This window comes from Pimephales promelas, chromosome 5 (assembly GCF_988280905.1).
Source record: "Pimephales promelas chromosome 5, fPimPro1.hap1.1, whole genome shotgun sequence".
Taxonomy (NCBI): Eukaryota; Metazoa; Chordata; class Actinopteri; order Cypriniformes; family Leuciscidae; genus Pimephales; species Pimephales promelas.
This window is the reverse complement of record NC_142773.1, coordinates 19902004-19920078: the sequence shown is the minus strand read 5'-3', so window position 1 is coordinate 19920078 and position 18075 is coordinate 19902004. Positions and strand designations below refer to the sequence as shown.

Here is an 18075-nt window from a genome sequence, read left to right as displayed (position 1 = left end):
CTCTCACTTCAACAAAGCATTGAAATTCTCTTACGCGTTCTCTCTCTCTAGGTCTGAGGGGTTCTTTGCAGAGGTTACAGCTGGAATATGTGGATGTGGTTTTCGCCAATCGCCCTGACAGCAACACACCTATGGAGGGTAAGTGAGGCTTGGGCCTCTAAGTCCCTACACAGATAGTTTTGCTAGCTCACTTTTGAGCATCATTGCATTCTGAAATATGTTTGAAGTAATTCATAAAGCAATGTATTTGGCATTGTCGCAAGAGCAGCTATGGTGGGCTTAGGCAGGTTTTCTCTTTACTGTCATGGTGGAGTAACAGTCTTGGTGAGAAAATTAGTTAAAGTTGATTTTTTTTTAAATATCACATAGTTACCTGAATAAAAATACGGCATAGACTTTTGAAGATAACTCTAGCGCCCCCTTGAGGTTTTGCTAGGACACTGTTTTAAGGTGCAGTAAGTAATTTCTGAGAAACATTTAAAAATATTTAAAATCAACCCAAAAACAAACAGACCCCTCGCTTCATTGATCCGCCCTCAAAATGAACGTGGATGTCTTTACCATAGCTGAAGCGAAGCAAAATAATGCTTCGTGAAAAATAAAGCGAAGATGAACGACAAGGAAAAACAAAAAAAATGTACTTACAGTACACTATACAAGCAAGAGTCGGTTGTTAGTCACCAACAGCACAGCTGTTTCCAAACAAACAATGACACTCAAAACTGTCCGGTTACCATAGCTAACATTACACGCAGCCGCCTGCGTGAAATCATGAAATCATGATGTCTCTCAGCCTTCTCTCTTTCATCCTCACTCTCTCTCCTCCCCCATCAGGAGTGGACACGCCCCTTACTTATGATTGGTTACAAGTGTGTTGTGCTCAGAAATTGCTTACCGCACCTTTAAGTGCACACTACTATTCAATAGTTTGGAGTCAGAAAAGAAGTCTCTTATTCTCACCAAGGCTACATTTATTTAATCAAAAATACAGTAAAAACAGTAGGACAATATTGTGAAATATAACAATTGTTATCTATGTATTTTATTATTGTGATGGCAAAGCTGAATCATTCTTGGTGGGAATCGGCCTACTTAGTGTGTTTGTGTGTGTGCTTGTTTATATGATTTATGAGGACTAAAATATGTATGATATCATAATAATGTAATAGCATATTACACTGGTATTACAGTTTTCTGTGATGGGTAGACTTAGAGGTAGGGTTAGAGTAAGGAAATAGAAAATACAGTTTGTACAGTATAAAAACCATTTCGCCCATGGATGACCTCATGAAAGGTGCACCAAGTGTGAGTGTGTGTGTGTAAAACAGTATGTAAGCTATTTCCATACATCTCGAGGCCATTTTTTCCCCCATATGTTATCATAATCCCAATCTAACCAATCTCTCACTCTCTTTCAATTTCTGTGGCACTGCAGTGCTTAGGAAGTCTGATTCTTACACACTCAAGTCTGTCTTTCTCTCTTTGACTCTCTCTCTCTCTCTAGGGGGATTATACACTGAGTTGCCCATGGGGTAGATAGTGTATTTTTAAACTGCTCTTTCCCTACTGTGTCTCCAAACTCTAAACTTTTCTTCTGACATTTGTACACATACAAGCACATACTCATGTTTACTTGCAATCTAATGAGAACATACCTCTTTGGATTGCTTTTGTGTGAGGCTTTTACATTTTTAGAAATAAAAAATCTTATTTTATTTAGTCAGATTTAGCTAACTTAGACAAATTTGTTAGTAAACCAACTGATTTCTGCCGTTGGACTGCTTTAGGATTTTTGTCTGCATGAGCGAGTCTTATCAACACGTAAACACATTTTACATCAGGGTTACAAGCCAGAAAGCACTGCATAGATTTCCTACAGTGTGAGGATAATCTCAAGAGGACTCTATATCAGAGCTTTAAGAGGCACTGCTGCAGTTTACGGTGAGGAATAGAGGAAGATCTATCAAAGTAAAACGTTTAATCATCATTTTACCATCAAGTCTGGAATGCTTTTAATCCAAATTGATGTGCAGTCTGTTCTTGGCACATACAGTTGAATCCTCGTGGGAAGAAAATGGGGTATTTTAATAAAAGAACATTTTGGAACTGAACTGAGAACACATACTATCCGTGGTCTCCCTGGAGAGTTGTTTAAGTTTTTGGCACATGTTGTTACTAAAGATCATCAATGTGATGCTAGAGCAGATATATTGTTATTCTGTACGTATATGGGCTTCAAGGAATGTTAAAACACACACACACACACACACACACACATAGGCCAACATATATACATGCATGCACAAAGATGAGGTCATCAAGATTTAATTTGGTGCTCAGACTTTAGTTTTCAATGCATTAGTTTAAATGGGATTTTTGTTTGCTTTTTACAAACTAGGGGAAACAATTGAAAAGTTCAGATGCAAAAGCCTCTAAGTGCCATTTGAAATTTTCTGTAATAATTAGAAAATATGTAATATACTGTTAGAGCATAAATTATTAAAGCACTATTGGATACCACACATAGTCCTCTGTCATTTAATGAACAGCATTACTCAATAATGCACTCACGATCTGTAATATTTGTTGCCTTTTTTATAAACACCAAACACACATCTGTGTTTATTAGTGTTCATCTGATATTGTGACTAGCACCAACTGACATGTTTCTACAAACCTCAAATGACCTGTTTGTGCTTGAATCGTCCACATAGAGATATTAATGCCACAAATCAAAATCATACACCACTACCACTGTCTTTCTGTGTCACACACACACACACACACACACACAGATTTTTAGCTGAATTTCTGGGGATCTCAGCATGAAAGAGTGACAAGATGGGGAAGGGAGAGAATTGTAAATTGGGAGGTGATCAACTCAAGTCATCTCTCGAATGGGGATTTAGTTCAGATGTTAGTTTCCTTTGTTTTCGTAGAGTTGCCCTTTCTTCCAGTTTCTTAATCTCAACATTTACTAATACATTATTAAAATCAAAAGTTGTATTTGTTAACATTAGTTAATAAACTGAGCTAACATGACCAACGCCATTTTTTTAAGTATCAAAGATGAACAAATACAGTAATAAACGTATTGCTTATTGTTAGTTCATGTTAGTTACATTAATGATACTTTATTGTAATTGTAAAGTGTAACCCATATTTCAAATTGTAAAAACTATTTAAAAATCGTATAAACTTTTGAATGGTGGTGTATGTTTTAAACCTGAACTAATACTGTTTTTTTGTTTTGTTTTTTATATTAACCAAGCTGTGTGAGTGAGCTTGAAAGGCTGTGATGTATTTTTGTTACATTCAAACTGACTAAATGAATGTAAAAGGACCCCCCCCCCCCCCCTACATTTTCTTTTCCCTAACAAGCACTCAACAGCATGATTTATTGGGAAAAATTGCAATCAAAATCCACTTGCCTCAAAAATCGGATGGGACACTTGTGCATGACGCATCTACACATGCACACTTCAGCCTACGCACTGCACAAACCCCAGACATTCACATGAGATTAATGCTTCAAGGCTCTAATGTTGGGATGTTCTATGAGATCCAGCAGAATTGACCAAGAGTTCACAGTCTCTAGTTAGAAGAAGCTGTTTTCTGAAGAACCATTCATTTTTGTTCTCACTGGCATGTGCCTCTGGTTTCCTTGTTTTTGTCTTGCTCTCTCTTTTCTTGAGCACATGTATTATTGTGCTTAGCTGACGTTCACTTCGCTTTTTCTCCTCCATTCTCACCCACACACATTTCTTTTCACTCGTGCAGAGTTCGTAATGAGCGAGTGGGTGTGGGCTTTCATTTTCATCTTATAGGCTACTGAGGTAAATTTGGCTTCTCCTGTTTTTTTGTTTTGTTTTTTGAATCTTTTTTTCACCTTCTCTTGCCTTATTTTCCTTCTCATAAGTTCTTTTGTTTCTCACATTTGTGCATAGAGTGCCAAAGTGATGACATCACTTTGTAGGACAACTCGGAAGCTAGCGGCATTGCATAGCGGATATGCATTTTCCCCATAGACTTTTGGAAAATCGCAAAAAATTAGATCTGTGTTTAACAAAGAGTTGTGACCCTTACGCGTTTTGTCTATCAAGATAATCTTTACAAGTTAATCCAATACATTTTGAAGCCTATATAAAGTTTTTTTAAAAACACAATATGGTTATAACTGTGTGTGTCATAGATCAAAATGTGAAAATCTTTAGAGGCTTTGTTCACCACAGACCTTATTTCAGGCGATTCAGCAAAAACCCATTTAAAAATCCCATAGACTTAAAGGGATACTCCACTTTTTTTGGAAATAGGCTCATTTTACCACTCCCCCACACTGAAAAAAGTGATTTTGTCGAGTGGTAAATATAATCTGTGGAAACCATATAAAATGTACATGATTATTGCAGGCAGCCAACGAATCCTAAAGTAATGGGTAAATTCTACATATGCTACCCATTCATCAACAGTAAGAATCATCACATAGAAAAATGGAGTAAAATATACCCCCAAAACGTGAGTTTTTTGCTTTAAATTGCGCATGCGTAGGCCCGCGGTTTCTTTTTGAGTGAGTGTGGGCGACGCTGGATCCTCTCTCTGGCTGCCATCGAACAGCAGAAGTGAAGGTAAGCTATTAACATAGGAGTGCATATATATATTTTTAATTATGAGACATTACACTTCGCTTTTATTGGGCTTTCGTTTGTTTAACATGTCATTACTTGAAATTAAAGTTTGAATCTGTCGATGGCGTCACCATGGCGGAACACATCAAGCCGACGGTTATGGCAAGCCGTTTTAGCTTTTATTCATTTCTAGGATATGAATTCTTGATATCAAGAATTCAATTGTTGATATCAACAATTACATTTTTTGATATCAAGAATTTAATTGTTGATATCAACAATTAAATTATTGATATCAACAATTATGTTCTTGATATCAACAATTACATTCTTGATATCAACAATTACATTCTTGATATCAACAAATACATTTCTGATATCAAGAATTCAATTGTTGATATCAACAATTACATTTTTGATATCAACAATTGTATTTTCACTAGTGAAATGTCCCCATAGGCTGCCATTCAAAACCAATTGTTGATATCAAGAATTGATTTCTTACTAGTTGAAATTCCAGTTTCACATATCAGAAATACAATTATTACTAGTAAAAAACTTTATTTTTGATATCAAGAATTAAATTGTTACTAGTTGAAATGTTATTCCTGATATCAACAATTGAATTGCTACTAGTAACAATGTTCATTTTTGATATCAATAATTCAATTTTCACTAGTGATAGTGTTAATTTCTGATATCATGAATGTGATTGTTACTAGTAAGAAAGCCATTTTAGATATCTGAAATAATATTGATATCAGAAATATATTTTCAGATATCAAAAATGGTAATTTTTACTAGTAACAATTGAATTGTTGATATCAAGAATAAACATTTCAACTAGTGACAATTTAATTATTGATATCAGGAATTCACATTTTTACTAGTAACAATGTAATTATTGATATAAAAAATGATATTTCTACTAGTAAAAAATCAATTCTTGATATCAACAATTCATTTTGAATGGCAGCCTATGCCGTTTTAGCTTTTATTCATTTCCAGGATATGAATTCTTGATATCAACAATGCCAATTTTTGATATCAAGAATTTAATTGTTGATATCAAAAATTGAATTCTTGATATGAACAATTGAATTCTTGATATCAACAATTCAAATCTTGATATCAACAATTGAATTGTTGATATCAACAATTGAATTGCTGATATCTGTAATTGTATTTTCACTAGTGAAATGTCACCATAGGCTGCCATTCAAAATGAATTGTTGATATCAAGAATTCTTTTTTAACTAGTAGAAATATCATTTTTGATATCAATAATTACATTGTTACTAGTAAAAATGTGAATTCCTGATATCAATAATTAAATTGTCACTAGTTGAAATGTCTATTCTTGATATCAACAATTCAATTGTTACTAGTAAAATTGTTACTTTTTGATATCTGAAAATTTATTTCTGATATCAATATTATTTCAGATATCTAAAATGGCTTTCTTACTAGTAACAATCACATTCATGATATCAGAAATTAACACTATCACTAGTGAAAATTGAATTATTGATATCAAAAATGAAAATTTTTACTAGTAGCAATTCAATTGTTGATATCAAGAATAACATTTCAACTAGTAACAATTGAATTATTGATATCATAAATAAAGGTTGTTACTAGTAATAATTGTATTTCTGATATGTGAAATTGGAATTTCAACTAGTAAGAAATCAATTCTTGATATCAACAATTGGTTTTGAATGGCAGCCTATGGGGACATTTCACTAGTGAAAATACAATTGTTGATATCAAGAATTCAATTGTTGATATCAAGAATTACATTTTTGATATCAAAAATGTAATTCTTGATATCAACAATTGAATTCTTGATATCAAAAATGTAATTGTTGATATCACGAATTGAATTGATGATATCAATAATTTAATTGTTGATATCAAAAATGTAATTCTTGATATCAAAAAATGTATTTGTTGACATCAAGAATGTAATTGTTGATATCAAGAATTCATATCCTGGAAATGAATAAAAGCTAAAACGGCTTGCCAGCCTATGGTGACATTTCACTAGTGAAAATACAATTACAGATATCAGCAATTAAATTATTGATATCAACAATTCAATTCTTGATATCAACAATGCCATTTTTTGATATCAAGAATTTAATTGTTGATATCAAGAATTTAATTGTTGATATCAACAATTAAATTCTTGACATCAAAAAATGGCATTGTTGATATCAAGAATTCATATCCTGCGGATGATTAAAAGTTAAAACGGCTTGCCATAGACGGTCGGCCGTTGGGCACAGATTTCAAAGTTACTATCAGATTTAATGTGATTACCTTGACAAATTATACATTATTAAACATATATAAGACTCAGGTTTCAGTATTTGACCACTGTTTCTGAGAAACTTATAGTGACCATATTAATTAATTTCAGGAGTATGCAATAAAAAACAGTCGATGGCGTTTTTAATATGAATTATGTGCGTCATTCATCCGCTCCCATTCATAAATACCTCTGTCGTCGTCATGACAGAGCTCGACCAAACAAGTGCTTTCAGCTCAAAAATATGCAGATTCTGAGAAATATTTATTGATTATCATAGGTTTCTGTCAGATTTCTGTATAACGTTAGAGGAATTATATTTATTGAATACACCAAAATGGGCCGATGTAATCATAGCGCTGGATACTCCTCGGATGTAGTGTGTTTTCAATACACACTGGCAGCCGGCGGGCGTCGTGTGCACATAATTAACGCTACTACATAATACATCACGAAGAAGAGCCACATGACCTGTGACACCTGAAACCACAACAAAGTTTCCAAAGATCGCTGAATACTTGCAGATAACATGATTGCAACGATGACGCATTATTTGTGTTCTTCAAGCCATGCAGATAACTTCATAATATATTACATTTATAATGTAAGTTAATGTTAATCGATATAATCTTGATAGTCCAGAATACTATAAAATACAATATTTTATGTCCGTTTTTTTTATCCGAAGCCAAGTCAGATCACAGAAGGTTATTTAAAGCAATCGACATGCATTATAAAGTAATTTTGGAGCAAAAACATGGTTTTATAATCTCATAAATTGTAGTGTATTGATGTGTGCTAAGCTAACATGCTACCTAACCCTCAGAATGCACCTGCCATATATAGCTGTTAGATTTATGTTTTTTTTTTTTAATAGGATGTTTCCTGAAATGTTTCTTTTTTTTAATTTACAGTTGATAGCCTACAGTGTCAACAGAAGTGAAAACGGATCAAAGAAATTGAAGTGGTCAGCCTCAGCCCCTCTGTGGGTGTGTTTATTCTAAAGTGGCCAGCATTATTCACTGAAGCTCAGGTGAGAATTTCTTGTAATTTTTACTTACCACTAGTATACATTCATGTGAATACTATGAGAGCTGGTCTTTAATTTAAAATGTAAATTTTGGTCATTTAACTTCCTAGATCAAGGAGGAGTTTAGACGCATCACAACATATTCCTTGGAGGAGACATTCACACGGAAGCTTGATGAGTACTCACGAGGTCTTTTGCGGCTAATGCGCGCCAAAGGAGAAGTAGCTGGTTGCAAGATGTGTCCTCTGCTGGACACTTTAAATGACGTATGTAATTTTATTTTTTCACAAATATGTAATTATTGATATGAGTGAATTAAAACTAAAGTAATTTGTAAACAATTGATTTGTTGTGCACAAAGTTGAGCTCCTTACCAACTTAAACCTTTTAACATCAATGTGTGAATTCGGTCTTATCCATCTATTTTCTTTACTGCTTTGTCCGTTCGGGTCACAAGATTTTTGAGCCAACCCAGCATTTATCAGGTGAAGGGGCAGTGTTCATTCTGGATAGGTCGCCAGTCTGTTGCAGGGCCGTAATTCGGTCTTAGTATATGTAAATCACTCCCCACTTCGCTAACATTCTAACATCACTAAATTGTATCTCCCTACAGACACAGAACATTGAGAAACATGAGATGCTGTTGTCTGCTGCCTCATTAAAGACAAGACTACCTTGGTGAAAATCAAGAAGATCTTTTCCATTACTACCAGGTATGTCATATTCATAACAGATTTTTGATTAACTCAAAGGATCCTCCTCTCTTCTTGTATCCACCTTCTCCTTTTGCCTTCCACTCCCCCTCTGCTCTCCTTTTAGATAAACTGAAATATATTGAAACAGCATCTTACATTAAATAAAAATGTGCATGCTTTTTGTTTGTTTTTTACATGTAGGAATGTGAGGACTACACAGACAAATACATGAAGGTGATTGTGAAGCACAATGTCATGGCTGAGGAGGATCCAGATTTGTCTATTGTGATCGAGGGAAACCAAGTAATGGAATCACAGAGTTTAGATACAACAAAATGTGATTGGACTTCTTCCAGTACTGCTCTGATCTCCTCGCTTCTAGTTTCATTTTCTACTCTCTCCTCCTCCTAAAACAGCAATGTTTTATTATCCAACATTATTGAAACAACATTTGATAGTCCAGTGAGTTAACATGTTCATTACTTGAAATGTTGTGTAAAGTTATTGTGCTGCACTGTATTTTGAGTGTTTCATATGAATTTTTGGATTAAAAACATTGATCTGATGAACCATGTGAATGTCTTTATTGTGGGGGGTACATTTTACCTTCTCTGAATAAGTAATTAGCTTTGATTTGAATAGATAATTTTTACCTAATTTTAACGAGTAAGTAGCTGTTGATAAATGGAGGTAATTGTTACCCAATTTATGCAAGTATTTAATAGCTTTTTACTTCAGATAGTTTATACTCACTAATATGGATTAAATGTACCCCACCAAAGTCGATGCAAATTGTTACCTCACATTTTTTGGGTAAATTCTATAGATTAGTTTTTACAGTGCAGAGTTAAACTGTTGAGTTTTACCGTTTTCGAATCCATTCAGCCGATTTTCTGATATTTAGAAGAATGCCAGTAACCAGAAAGTTTCTGGTCTCATTGACTTCCATAGTATATATTTTTTCCTATATGGAAGTCAATGAGACCAGAAACTGTCTGGTTACTGATATTCTTCTAAATATCAGAATATCGGCCAAATGCATTTGAAAACGGTGAAACTCAACTGTTTAACTCTGGGGGAGTGGTAACATGAGCCTATTTCCCAAAAAAGTGGAGTATCCCTTTAAGTTTAGAGCGATGGAACCGGTAGTGCTAAAATGCTAACTCACTTCCACGTTTTGGCCTACAGAGTGACGTCGTAACTTGGGCACTCTATAGAGCATCACAGTCCCACCCACAGCCGGTGTCGGAAGTAAAAATTCAATACAATTTCTCCATTGACATTTGAGATATAAGCCATAAAAACGTAACCATGCATGGTAGACTTAAAACCAGCTACGGCTGTACTAAGTGATTGTATAAACGCCAGAAGTTCATGGGGCACTAACCTTGTTTTAAGATAAATGCCTTTCATTCGCGATGTATTGGATAAGTACTTCATTACCCACAATCCTGAACAATCCCATTCCCACAATCCCACAGTGATGCATCTGATTGGTGGAAGTCGTGTCACGTGTCTGAAACCCCGCGAAGTTACGTGAAGACTGAAGATCGTGTAATGACGTAGGGCTAGTTCATTGGTCGCACCTCAGGTCGCACCGGGGCGTCCGCGCCATTTGATGTGCAGTTGCCACAGCCGACTTTTCAGTCGACTTTAGTGACTGGAGGAGTTCCTTTGCTCGGAAATGAAAAGAAGTATACAGGCTTGTAGCCTACCCTTTTTTGGATTTTCTCTTCGTTTTTTCACTCGAAATGATACGTTGTGCTTATGAGTTCAGCCGTAGCTGGTTATCCTCAGACATGCTCTAATACTCCTTAGATATGGATTTTACAAAATGTCAATGGGAGAAATGAATGGGAAATTTACTTCCGGCACCAACGCTCTCTCGGGCTGTGGGCGGGACTGTGATGCTCTATTTAGCTGCCCTGGTCTTACAGGATTGGTCCACATTGGACTATGACCTGCCCACTTAGACAAGAAAAGCATTGAGCGACCAGCGTCGATTAAGCGAAGCTAACAGTACTTTCACACCAAGCGCAAAACGATTGTTCGCCTTTGGCTAATTCACTCCAGTACACTAGGTGGCGCAACCCACTATTGATCGTCTTTGACCACTGAGAAGAAGAATGTTGCATAGCACCAGAAGACACACAAACTGTTATAAACTGTGTAAAATAAAGAAAATGGGTTTCTCTACCAGCAGCAAAAAGATGGTGTACGCTGTTAGCGCCACCAATCACCTATATAGTATATATACTAGGTGGACTGATTAATGCCAGCCAATCAGATTAGAGCCTGCCAGATTTAACAAGCGTGTTCCAATTTTTCTGCAGAACTTCTGACAGTCAGTGAACAAAATGTTGGTCCTCAGGCGTGGCATTTGATGAGACTAGGGCAGCCCTGGTACACAGACAAAGAGCTCCCCACAGACATCATTCGCTGGTGGCATGTGAAGATGAAACGCAGACTCAGAGGACGCAGAGTAATGGCCACAGCGAAGCGCCTTGAGTCAAAACACTGATGAGACAGAGAAAAGCAGCTCTTTGCATATGAAAATCTGAAAGATGAAGCGATAAAGCAGCTTTATTGACTCAATGACGGAGGTTTTTGAGCAATTCTTGTACTCGCTGTTCTTGTCCAAAAGCTATAAAGCACCGCTGAAGAGTAAAAGGGCTCCGCTGGTAATGGCGTAGAACGGGATAGTGCCTTGAGGATTTCAGGGCAAATGGTGTTCCTGTTAGCTGCAGAGTGACGCTCTGTCAAATATAATCAAAAACACTGATGCCTGATGAAGACCTGAGGGTCGAAACGTTGTGCTATTAATAAATGAATTTGGAGCAGCTATTTTTAATGTGCGAACTTCACGCTTCTTTTTTTGCTCTGTCATACACACTGAAATCGTTTCCAATGACGAAAAACAAAGACTGTGGGTATTATACATGATATTTCTATTTAACATTATATATGATCTCACTACAAATTGTATATTTGATCATAACGTGTGGTTGTAATATTTTTGGGGAAACCGTGGCATATTTTTCAGGAAAGTTTTAAGAACAGCATTAATTTGAAATATACATTTTTGTAACATAAAAATCTACAGTATACATTTCTGCATTGATCCCATTTATTTCTTACCTGACCTCAAACTTTGGAAAAGTATCGTACATTTTCACATGTTGACACTGAAGTGTATGTAGTTCATTATCAAATTTATGTATGAACAACTTGATGTTTACATAAATTTTTGTTATATTTACAATAAGCCTATTGAATTCATAGATTAATTAAAAACATTAAAAACCATCACATTTATTTAACACCTACCTAATTTCACATTCATTTGGTATGATGAACATTTTCATTATCCTGTGCGATTTCTTGTGTGGAATTGAACTCATTTAAAAAAATGTACATCATTTTATCTAAATTTAAAATAAATGAATAAGATTCAGTCAATAATAGTAAATATACCTATTAAAATGTATTTATTATGAAAATTTTACACTTCTAAATTGTGCATGTGTAAATTTTAGATGTTGTCAATACATGCTTCTCCGCAATTATCAAAATGTAGGCCTACAAAAATCTTATGTTACATATGAACAAAAACTTAGGCTACACATATAGGAAGCCTCAGAAAAACATCAAAAACCGAATGAATTATTTGGCAGAATATGGGAAGTTTGATTCCAAAGGGTTCAGCAGAGTTGCGAGGAGTGATGAATCACAATGAAACAACAAGAGTTGCATGGTGATACTCTAGAGCGGTGTCTTCGAAAATCTGGTGAGAAATATAACAATAAATTCCTCTCTGCTACAGTGAAGCATTGAGGAGCGGAGTCATTTTATCTCCTGGTATTGGTGAGCTGCTTCCCTGCGAAAGTCTTACAAAATATTACAAAATGGCTTGCTTCCCACAAATGAAATGTTGTCATCTAAAGAGGAATGATCAGATGTTATTTTCCAACAATGCTCCTACCCAAACTACAAAGACAGCCAAGAAGTGGCTTGAGAACAAATCATGTTTCTGGTCAGAGTCCAGATTCGAACCATATAGTGAATTTTTGCTCTTACTTTAAATTCTACGAACAACTGGGAGACATTTTTTAGCTACTCATGAACTGTTTGAAGCCATCAACATTGGAACAACACTCACTCTTCTTTCTGTAAAAAGCTGTCTGCAAGTTTACCCATGGCTTAAACATTTATAGGAGACAAAGGGGATAATCCATGCAATCTACAGTGTTTGTGCAATTCTTGCTAATTTCCTTGTTTTCCAGTGATTTGTGATTAAAATAGATAAAGACCATTATAAGACCACTAAATATTTTGCCATTTATGGCTTGGCCTATTTAGTTGTTGTTGTTTTTTTAGTGTAAGCTATAAAAAAGGAATGATGGTCTGCACACAGACGGATAGTTAAGTTCCTCTTTATTTAGCTCCAGATGATATAAAACACAAATGTGCTAACACTGAGCCTTCCTTAGTGTGTTAAAAGTTCAATATGCCCCATCTCCTCTTAAAGACCATCATGCGGACCAAAATCCTTATTAACTCATCCAGTAAAATGGATAAAAAAGTACTATGAGATGTGAGTATTTTGATGCCCATTTGTGATTCTCTGATGGTGGTCTATTACCATATGCGTTTAGGACCCAGTTCACTTAAGGAATAAATCAGACAATAATGCGTACACAGCAAAGAAAGTAGCGCTGAAAGCAATTTGAACTGGACTTTTCTGAATTTTAGGATGCTATGCTATACTTTAGGACTGTTAGGACTGGCAGGACTGTACTAAGAGTACAATAAATTGTATTGTGCAATTCAGGGTCCCCTTAATGTAAACATAATAGATATTATCTATAATGCTGCAGAATAATTTTCATTAAATAAAAATGTGTGGTGTCCTTTTCAGTTCCTAATGTACCACCATTATATCCTTTGTAGTGTTCTGGGCATTTGTGTAACAATGCAAAGTATCCTTTTACTAAACATAATTCAAATAATACACATTTACACCTGGACCTGTAAATCAATTATTAAAACATAAGTGCAATCATGCATCCTGGGAATTCCCATATAGTTTTAAATGACATTATGAAAAAATAAACCCAGTTACTGCACAAGGAGAGGATGTATAGCGCTATCTAATGGTGAGCAGACAAATGATTTCTCTGGATCTAGAGCAAACTATTTCAAAAGCTTGGCTGATATTTTTGTCATGTGTGTTTTCAGAGATAGTGAGAGCCATGACGCATGTTATTAACCACGGTATGTCCATGTACTGGGGCACATCACGCTGGTCAGCTATGGAAATCATGGTGAGTGGAGAGGACAAACTTCGGTGCACTCTTTCCTTAATGCTTCCTCCGCATATTTAAAGCTGCAGTCTGTTACTTTTGGCGCTCTACAGCGACTTGCGGAAGAACACTGTGGCCGGAGCTACTTCTCCTGTTAGAGTCACACAGGTACTGGGATGCTCCACAGCGGTGCCGACCTTCTGCCGCTGACCTTCAATGATCTAACTCAACCATAATAAGCAAATATGACTTTAGATTAGATTTAGATATAAGAGTGTTGAACTCCCTCGTCTCCTTTTGTTCTTTAATTCAGAACAGCAGCTGCTGAAAGGTTTGTTTGAGTGGCGCCCTCTACTGTACAGTAGTAAATATGCATTTCCTTTAGCCTGAGGCTTATTCATTTCACTTTTTATGTGATAGCCGCCTTAACATTTGGCAAAAATAGCATTTTTTAGCATTTTTTTTTTTAGCAATGATGAGAAAAAGTAATGCAAAAGTAATGTAATGCATTGCTTTTCATAAAAAGTTACTAAGTAATGCAATTAGTTACTTTTTTTGGCGAGTTACGTAATATTGTAATCCATTACTTTTAAAAGTAACTTTCCCGAACACGGATTATAGGTGTACAGTAGTGATTGATAAGACGAAAACACAGGGGTTTTTTTTCATTATGTACTCACTCATAAAAAAGTTACGGACTGCATCTTTAAGTCAATACTGATTATGAAATTATTTTATATTGTCATATTTTATAAATATTATCTCTCATCAAGAATGTTTTTTTTTTTGTTGTTGCTCTGTTTATTTTTTGATTTTCTATGACAGTGTGGGCACTGTTTGGGTGTTTTAAGTGAGGGACTTTTTTGGAATATTTAATAAGAGTGACATCCCACAATAAAAACAAAATAATGTTCAATATCGCAAACACCATTTCTTCGTTTTTGCGTAAAAAATTAGCACAAACAAATTGCACAGTTTTTGGGATTCTTTTTGTTTTATTTTATGGGGTGCCAACTTCACGGAGGTAACAGTAAGCACTGTTTCTATAGGCCTACTCTGTGAAATGCCTCAAATGTAGTCTTCAGTTTTCTTCCGGGAACGTACACTTCACAAAATTCCTCATTTAAATAATTCCCAACCATGGCATTTTCAAAAAAGGGGCGAGGCCTGGTTGAGTTGCATTTGTAGTGTGTTGAAACTCTATAGTTGAAACTTGTGATTATGGTAAGGGACATGACGTTTCGCTAAACACACTCAAAGCGGTTGACCAATCACAACACACTGGTCCAGCCAATCAGAGCACATTACGCTTTTCGGAAGGAGGGGCTTCATAGAGACCGGAACTAAAAGCGTTACTGATAGACTGGGAGGAGAAGTGCTGCAACAGTGTAAAATATGTCAAAAAGTAATGTGTTTTTTGAACATTTAAGCATAAAAATACTATTCTAGTAGACCCAAAATCAAAATTGGGGCTTAATAGGTTCCCTTTAGTAGGGCATAATATGTCCCCTTTAAACAGTATTAACATCATTGTCTTTTATTTTTTGTCACATCTTTCTCTCCATGTAGGAGGCGTATTCTGTAGCGAGGCAGTTTAATCTGATTCCACCTGTGTGTGAACAGGCCGAGTATCATTTATTTCAGAGGGATAAAGTGGAGATGCAACTGCCAGAGCTTTACCATAAGATTGGTAAAAATAAACGCATATTATACATAAATACTTACACATAAACACCCATCAAAATGGCCTTAAAATTGTAGTCTTGTTCCGCAGGTGTTGGAGTAGTGTCCTGGTCTCCCCTGGCCTGTGGCATCATCACAGGAAAATATGAAAATGGCATCCCAGAATCTTCCAGAGCCTCTTTGAAGGTACTTTAATCAGTTGAACAGGACAGTCTGCCAGATGAAGTGATTTAGGAGTGATTCTTTAGAAATTTGTCTTGTCTCTGAATATTTCTATGGCATCGCTGTTGCTGATAAAGTGGATTGACTTATTTTAGAGTTAATGAAAGTTATCATGAGCATTGTAATATTTATAAAGTCGATGTCATTCCAAATGTCAGTAGACCGGGAAAATTTTAAAACGAGCAGCTCATTAATAAATCCGTAAGATCTTACCTCATGCTGTGGAAATACAAACTGGAAGACAGAACTCAAAAAGCTCAGTGCTGAAAAGGGGCGTGGCTACATAAGGTCTATAGTTAATAAATTACACCTTCAGTTTGTAGGCTATCCAGCGGTGAGGGTGGTAGGTCTGTCAGGGAAGGTTTGCTTGTCTCACTTCCTCTCTCTCCGTGCAGCCGTATCAGTGGCTGAAGGAGAAGATTCTGAGTGAGGATGGCAGAAAGCAGCAGGCGAAGCTTAAGGAATTGACCCACATTGCTGAGAGGCTCAGCTGTACCCTGACACAACTTGCCATCGGTTGGTCTGAAGAACTTCACTCATTTTCACTTCAACTGTCACAGTGTGCCACATATTATCAATGCCAGAGTGACTCAGACTGTACTGTCATATGCAGTACAGATATGAGTAAAAGGCTGAATTTTCTTTTATGCACATAACCCACATGGCCTTAAAATCACCAAGACTTTGGGTTGTTTCCGAATTATTTTTTTTTTGTTTTTGTTATATGGTGGTTTAGTTAAAATTGCAGAACATAGCGAGTGTTTGGCCTCTGTAATATTACTTTTGTCAAAAATAGAGGATGCCAAACTCTCGAGATGCCAGAACTGTCAATCATCGCAATTTCGGGAGTGAGACGTGTTCCGTTCCCACACACACGAAACAACAATTCAGGGGATTCAATCCCGTACTCAAATGTGGTTGTCACTCCTAACACTTTACAGTACATGGCTGTAATCTACTAAAATGACATACCTTAAAAAAAAAAATAAATAAATAAATAAAATAACAAAAAACACACAATCTTGGCTTGCTTTGGTCCATTTTGGAAGCCTCTGGAGGGTAAAATTCTTAATTCTAATTCTTCAATTGATTTAATTGGTGAAATGTTAATTATTATTTTAATTTTGTTATATTTTTTATTGAGTAATATATATCTTTTCAAAAAAATTGTTTGTATTAATTGTTTTAAATTTAATTTTATTGTGTATTTTTATTAATATTTTAATTTAAAAAAAAAGTTTGTTATAAAAGTAGGCTACTGTTGAAAAGTCCTGTATGAACACACCTTTGGCTGCAGCACCCGGTCAAGATTCCACTTATTCACTGGCTTGAAACTTTCATACATATACTGCATGACCAAACCACAGTTCCCTCATACATCTATTTTCTGTGTTCCTCTATAGCCTGGTGCCTCCGTAATGAAGGAGTGAGTTCGGTTCTCCTGGGTACCTCCAACCCTGCACAGCTCACTGAAAACCTGGGGGCGATACAGGCAAGAAATTTATGATTTCTCAAAACATGTCAAATACACTGTCACACATAAGCTTCTACAGCTCTCATTTACATTTAAAACATCAAAAACAGGATATTGCTTGATGCTATTTTTATTTGCAATGGCAAACTTTCACACAGCAATGAAAGATCCAAAGCCTCAGACAAAAGATGGTTTTACGTGGTTTCTAGCTTGGCGAAACTATTTAGACCAATGGTTTTCAATTAGCGAACATCAAACTTCCAAGGGGGGCTCAATATGATTTAAAATGAAAACAAAACAAGTATTAAACAATTAATCATCATGACCTGAAAAGGAAAATCTTAAAATTATTAGGTAGAATTTTTTTTTTTTTAATTCTTAAGTAGTAAATCAGAAACAACTAGAAAACATTTTGTTGTGGACAATGGGTAATGAAATCAAAACGGTTGAGAACCACAAATTGAGACTACTTGGAATAATTGGAATAATTCAAAACACTTTTGCTGATAATTTACTCACCCCCATGTCATCCAAGATATCCATGTCATTCTTTCTTCAGTCGAAAAGAAATTAAGGTTTTTGATGAAAGCATTCCAGTTTTTTTCTCCATATAATGGACTTCAATGGGAACCAAACGGTTCAAGGTTCAAAAGACAGTTTCAGTGCAAACTGGAAAGGGCTTTTAACGATTTCAGACGATGAATAAGGGTCTTATCAAGCGAAACGATC

General features: G+C 35.6%; 1 protein-coding gene and 1 long non-coding RNA gene across 4 annotated transcripts in view; both read left to right on the top strand.

The window, feature by feature from the left end:
• Positions 1-18075, top strand: part of kcnab1b (potassium voltage-gated channel subfamily A regulatory beta subunit 1b) — a 51012-nt gene that overhangs the window by 31680 nt on the left and 1257 nt on the right. For both annotated transcript variants that reach the window (XM_039695107.2, XM_039695106.2), the window contains exons 8-13: positions 52-138; positions 13903-13988; positions 15537-15657; positions 15742-15836; positions 16268-16388; positions 17276-17364. In XM_039695107.2, coding sequence (XP_039551041.2) covers positions 52-138; positions 13903-13988; positions 15537-15657; positions 15742-15836; positions 16268-16388; positions 17276-17364 — 599 coding nt within the window. The remainder of the gene's footprint in view (positions 1-51; positions 139-13902; positions 13989-15536; positions 15658-15741; positions 15837-16267; positions 16389-17275; positions 17365-18075) is intronic.
• LOC148981420 (uncharacterized) lies at positions 4354-9229 on the top strand. 2 transcript variants are annotated; one of them, XR_016168519.1, is made up of 5 exons: positions 4354-4625; positions 7854-7972; positions 8080-8235; positions 8583-8682; positions 8866-9229. It is a non-coding gene; the product is annotated as an uncharacterized LOC148981420 (long non-coding RNA). The 2 variants fall into 2 exon arrangements; XR_016168520.1 differs by lacking the exon at positions 4354-4625 and adding an exon at positions 7466-7543.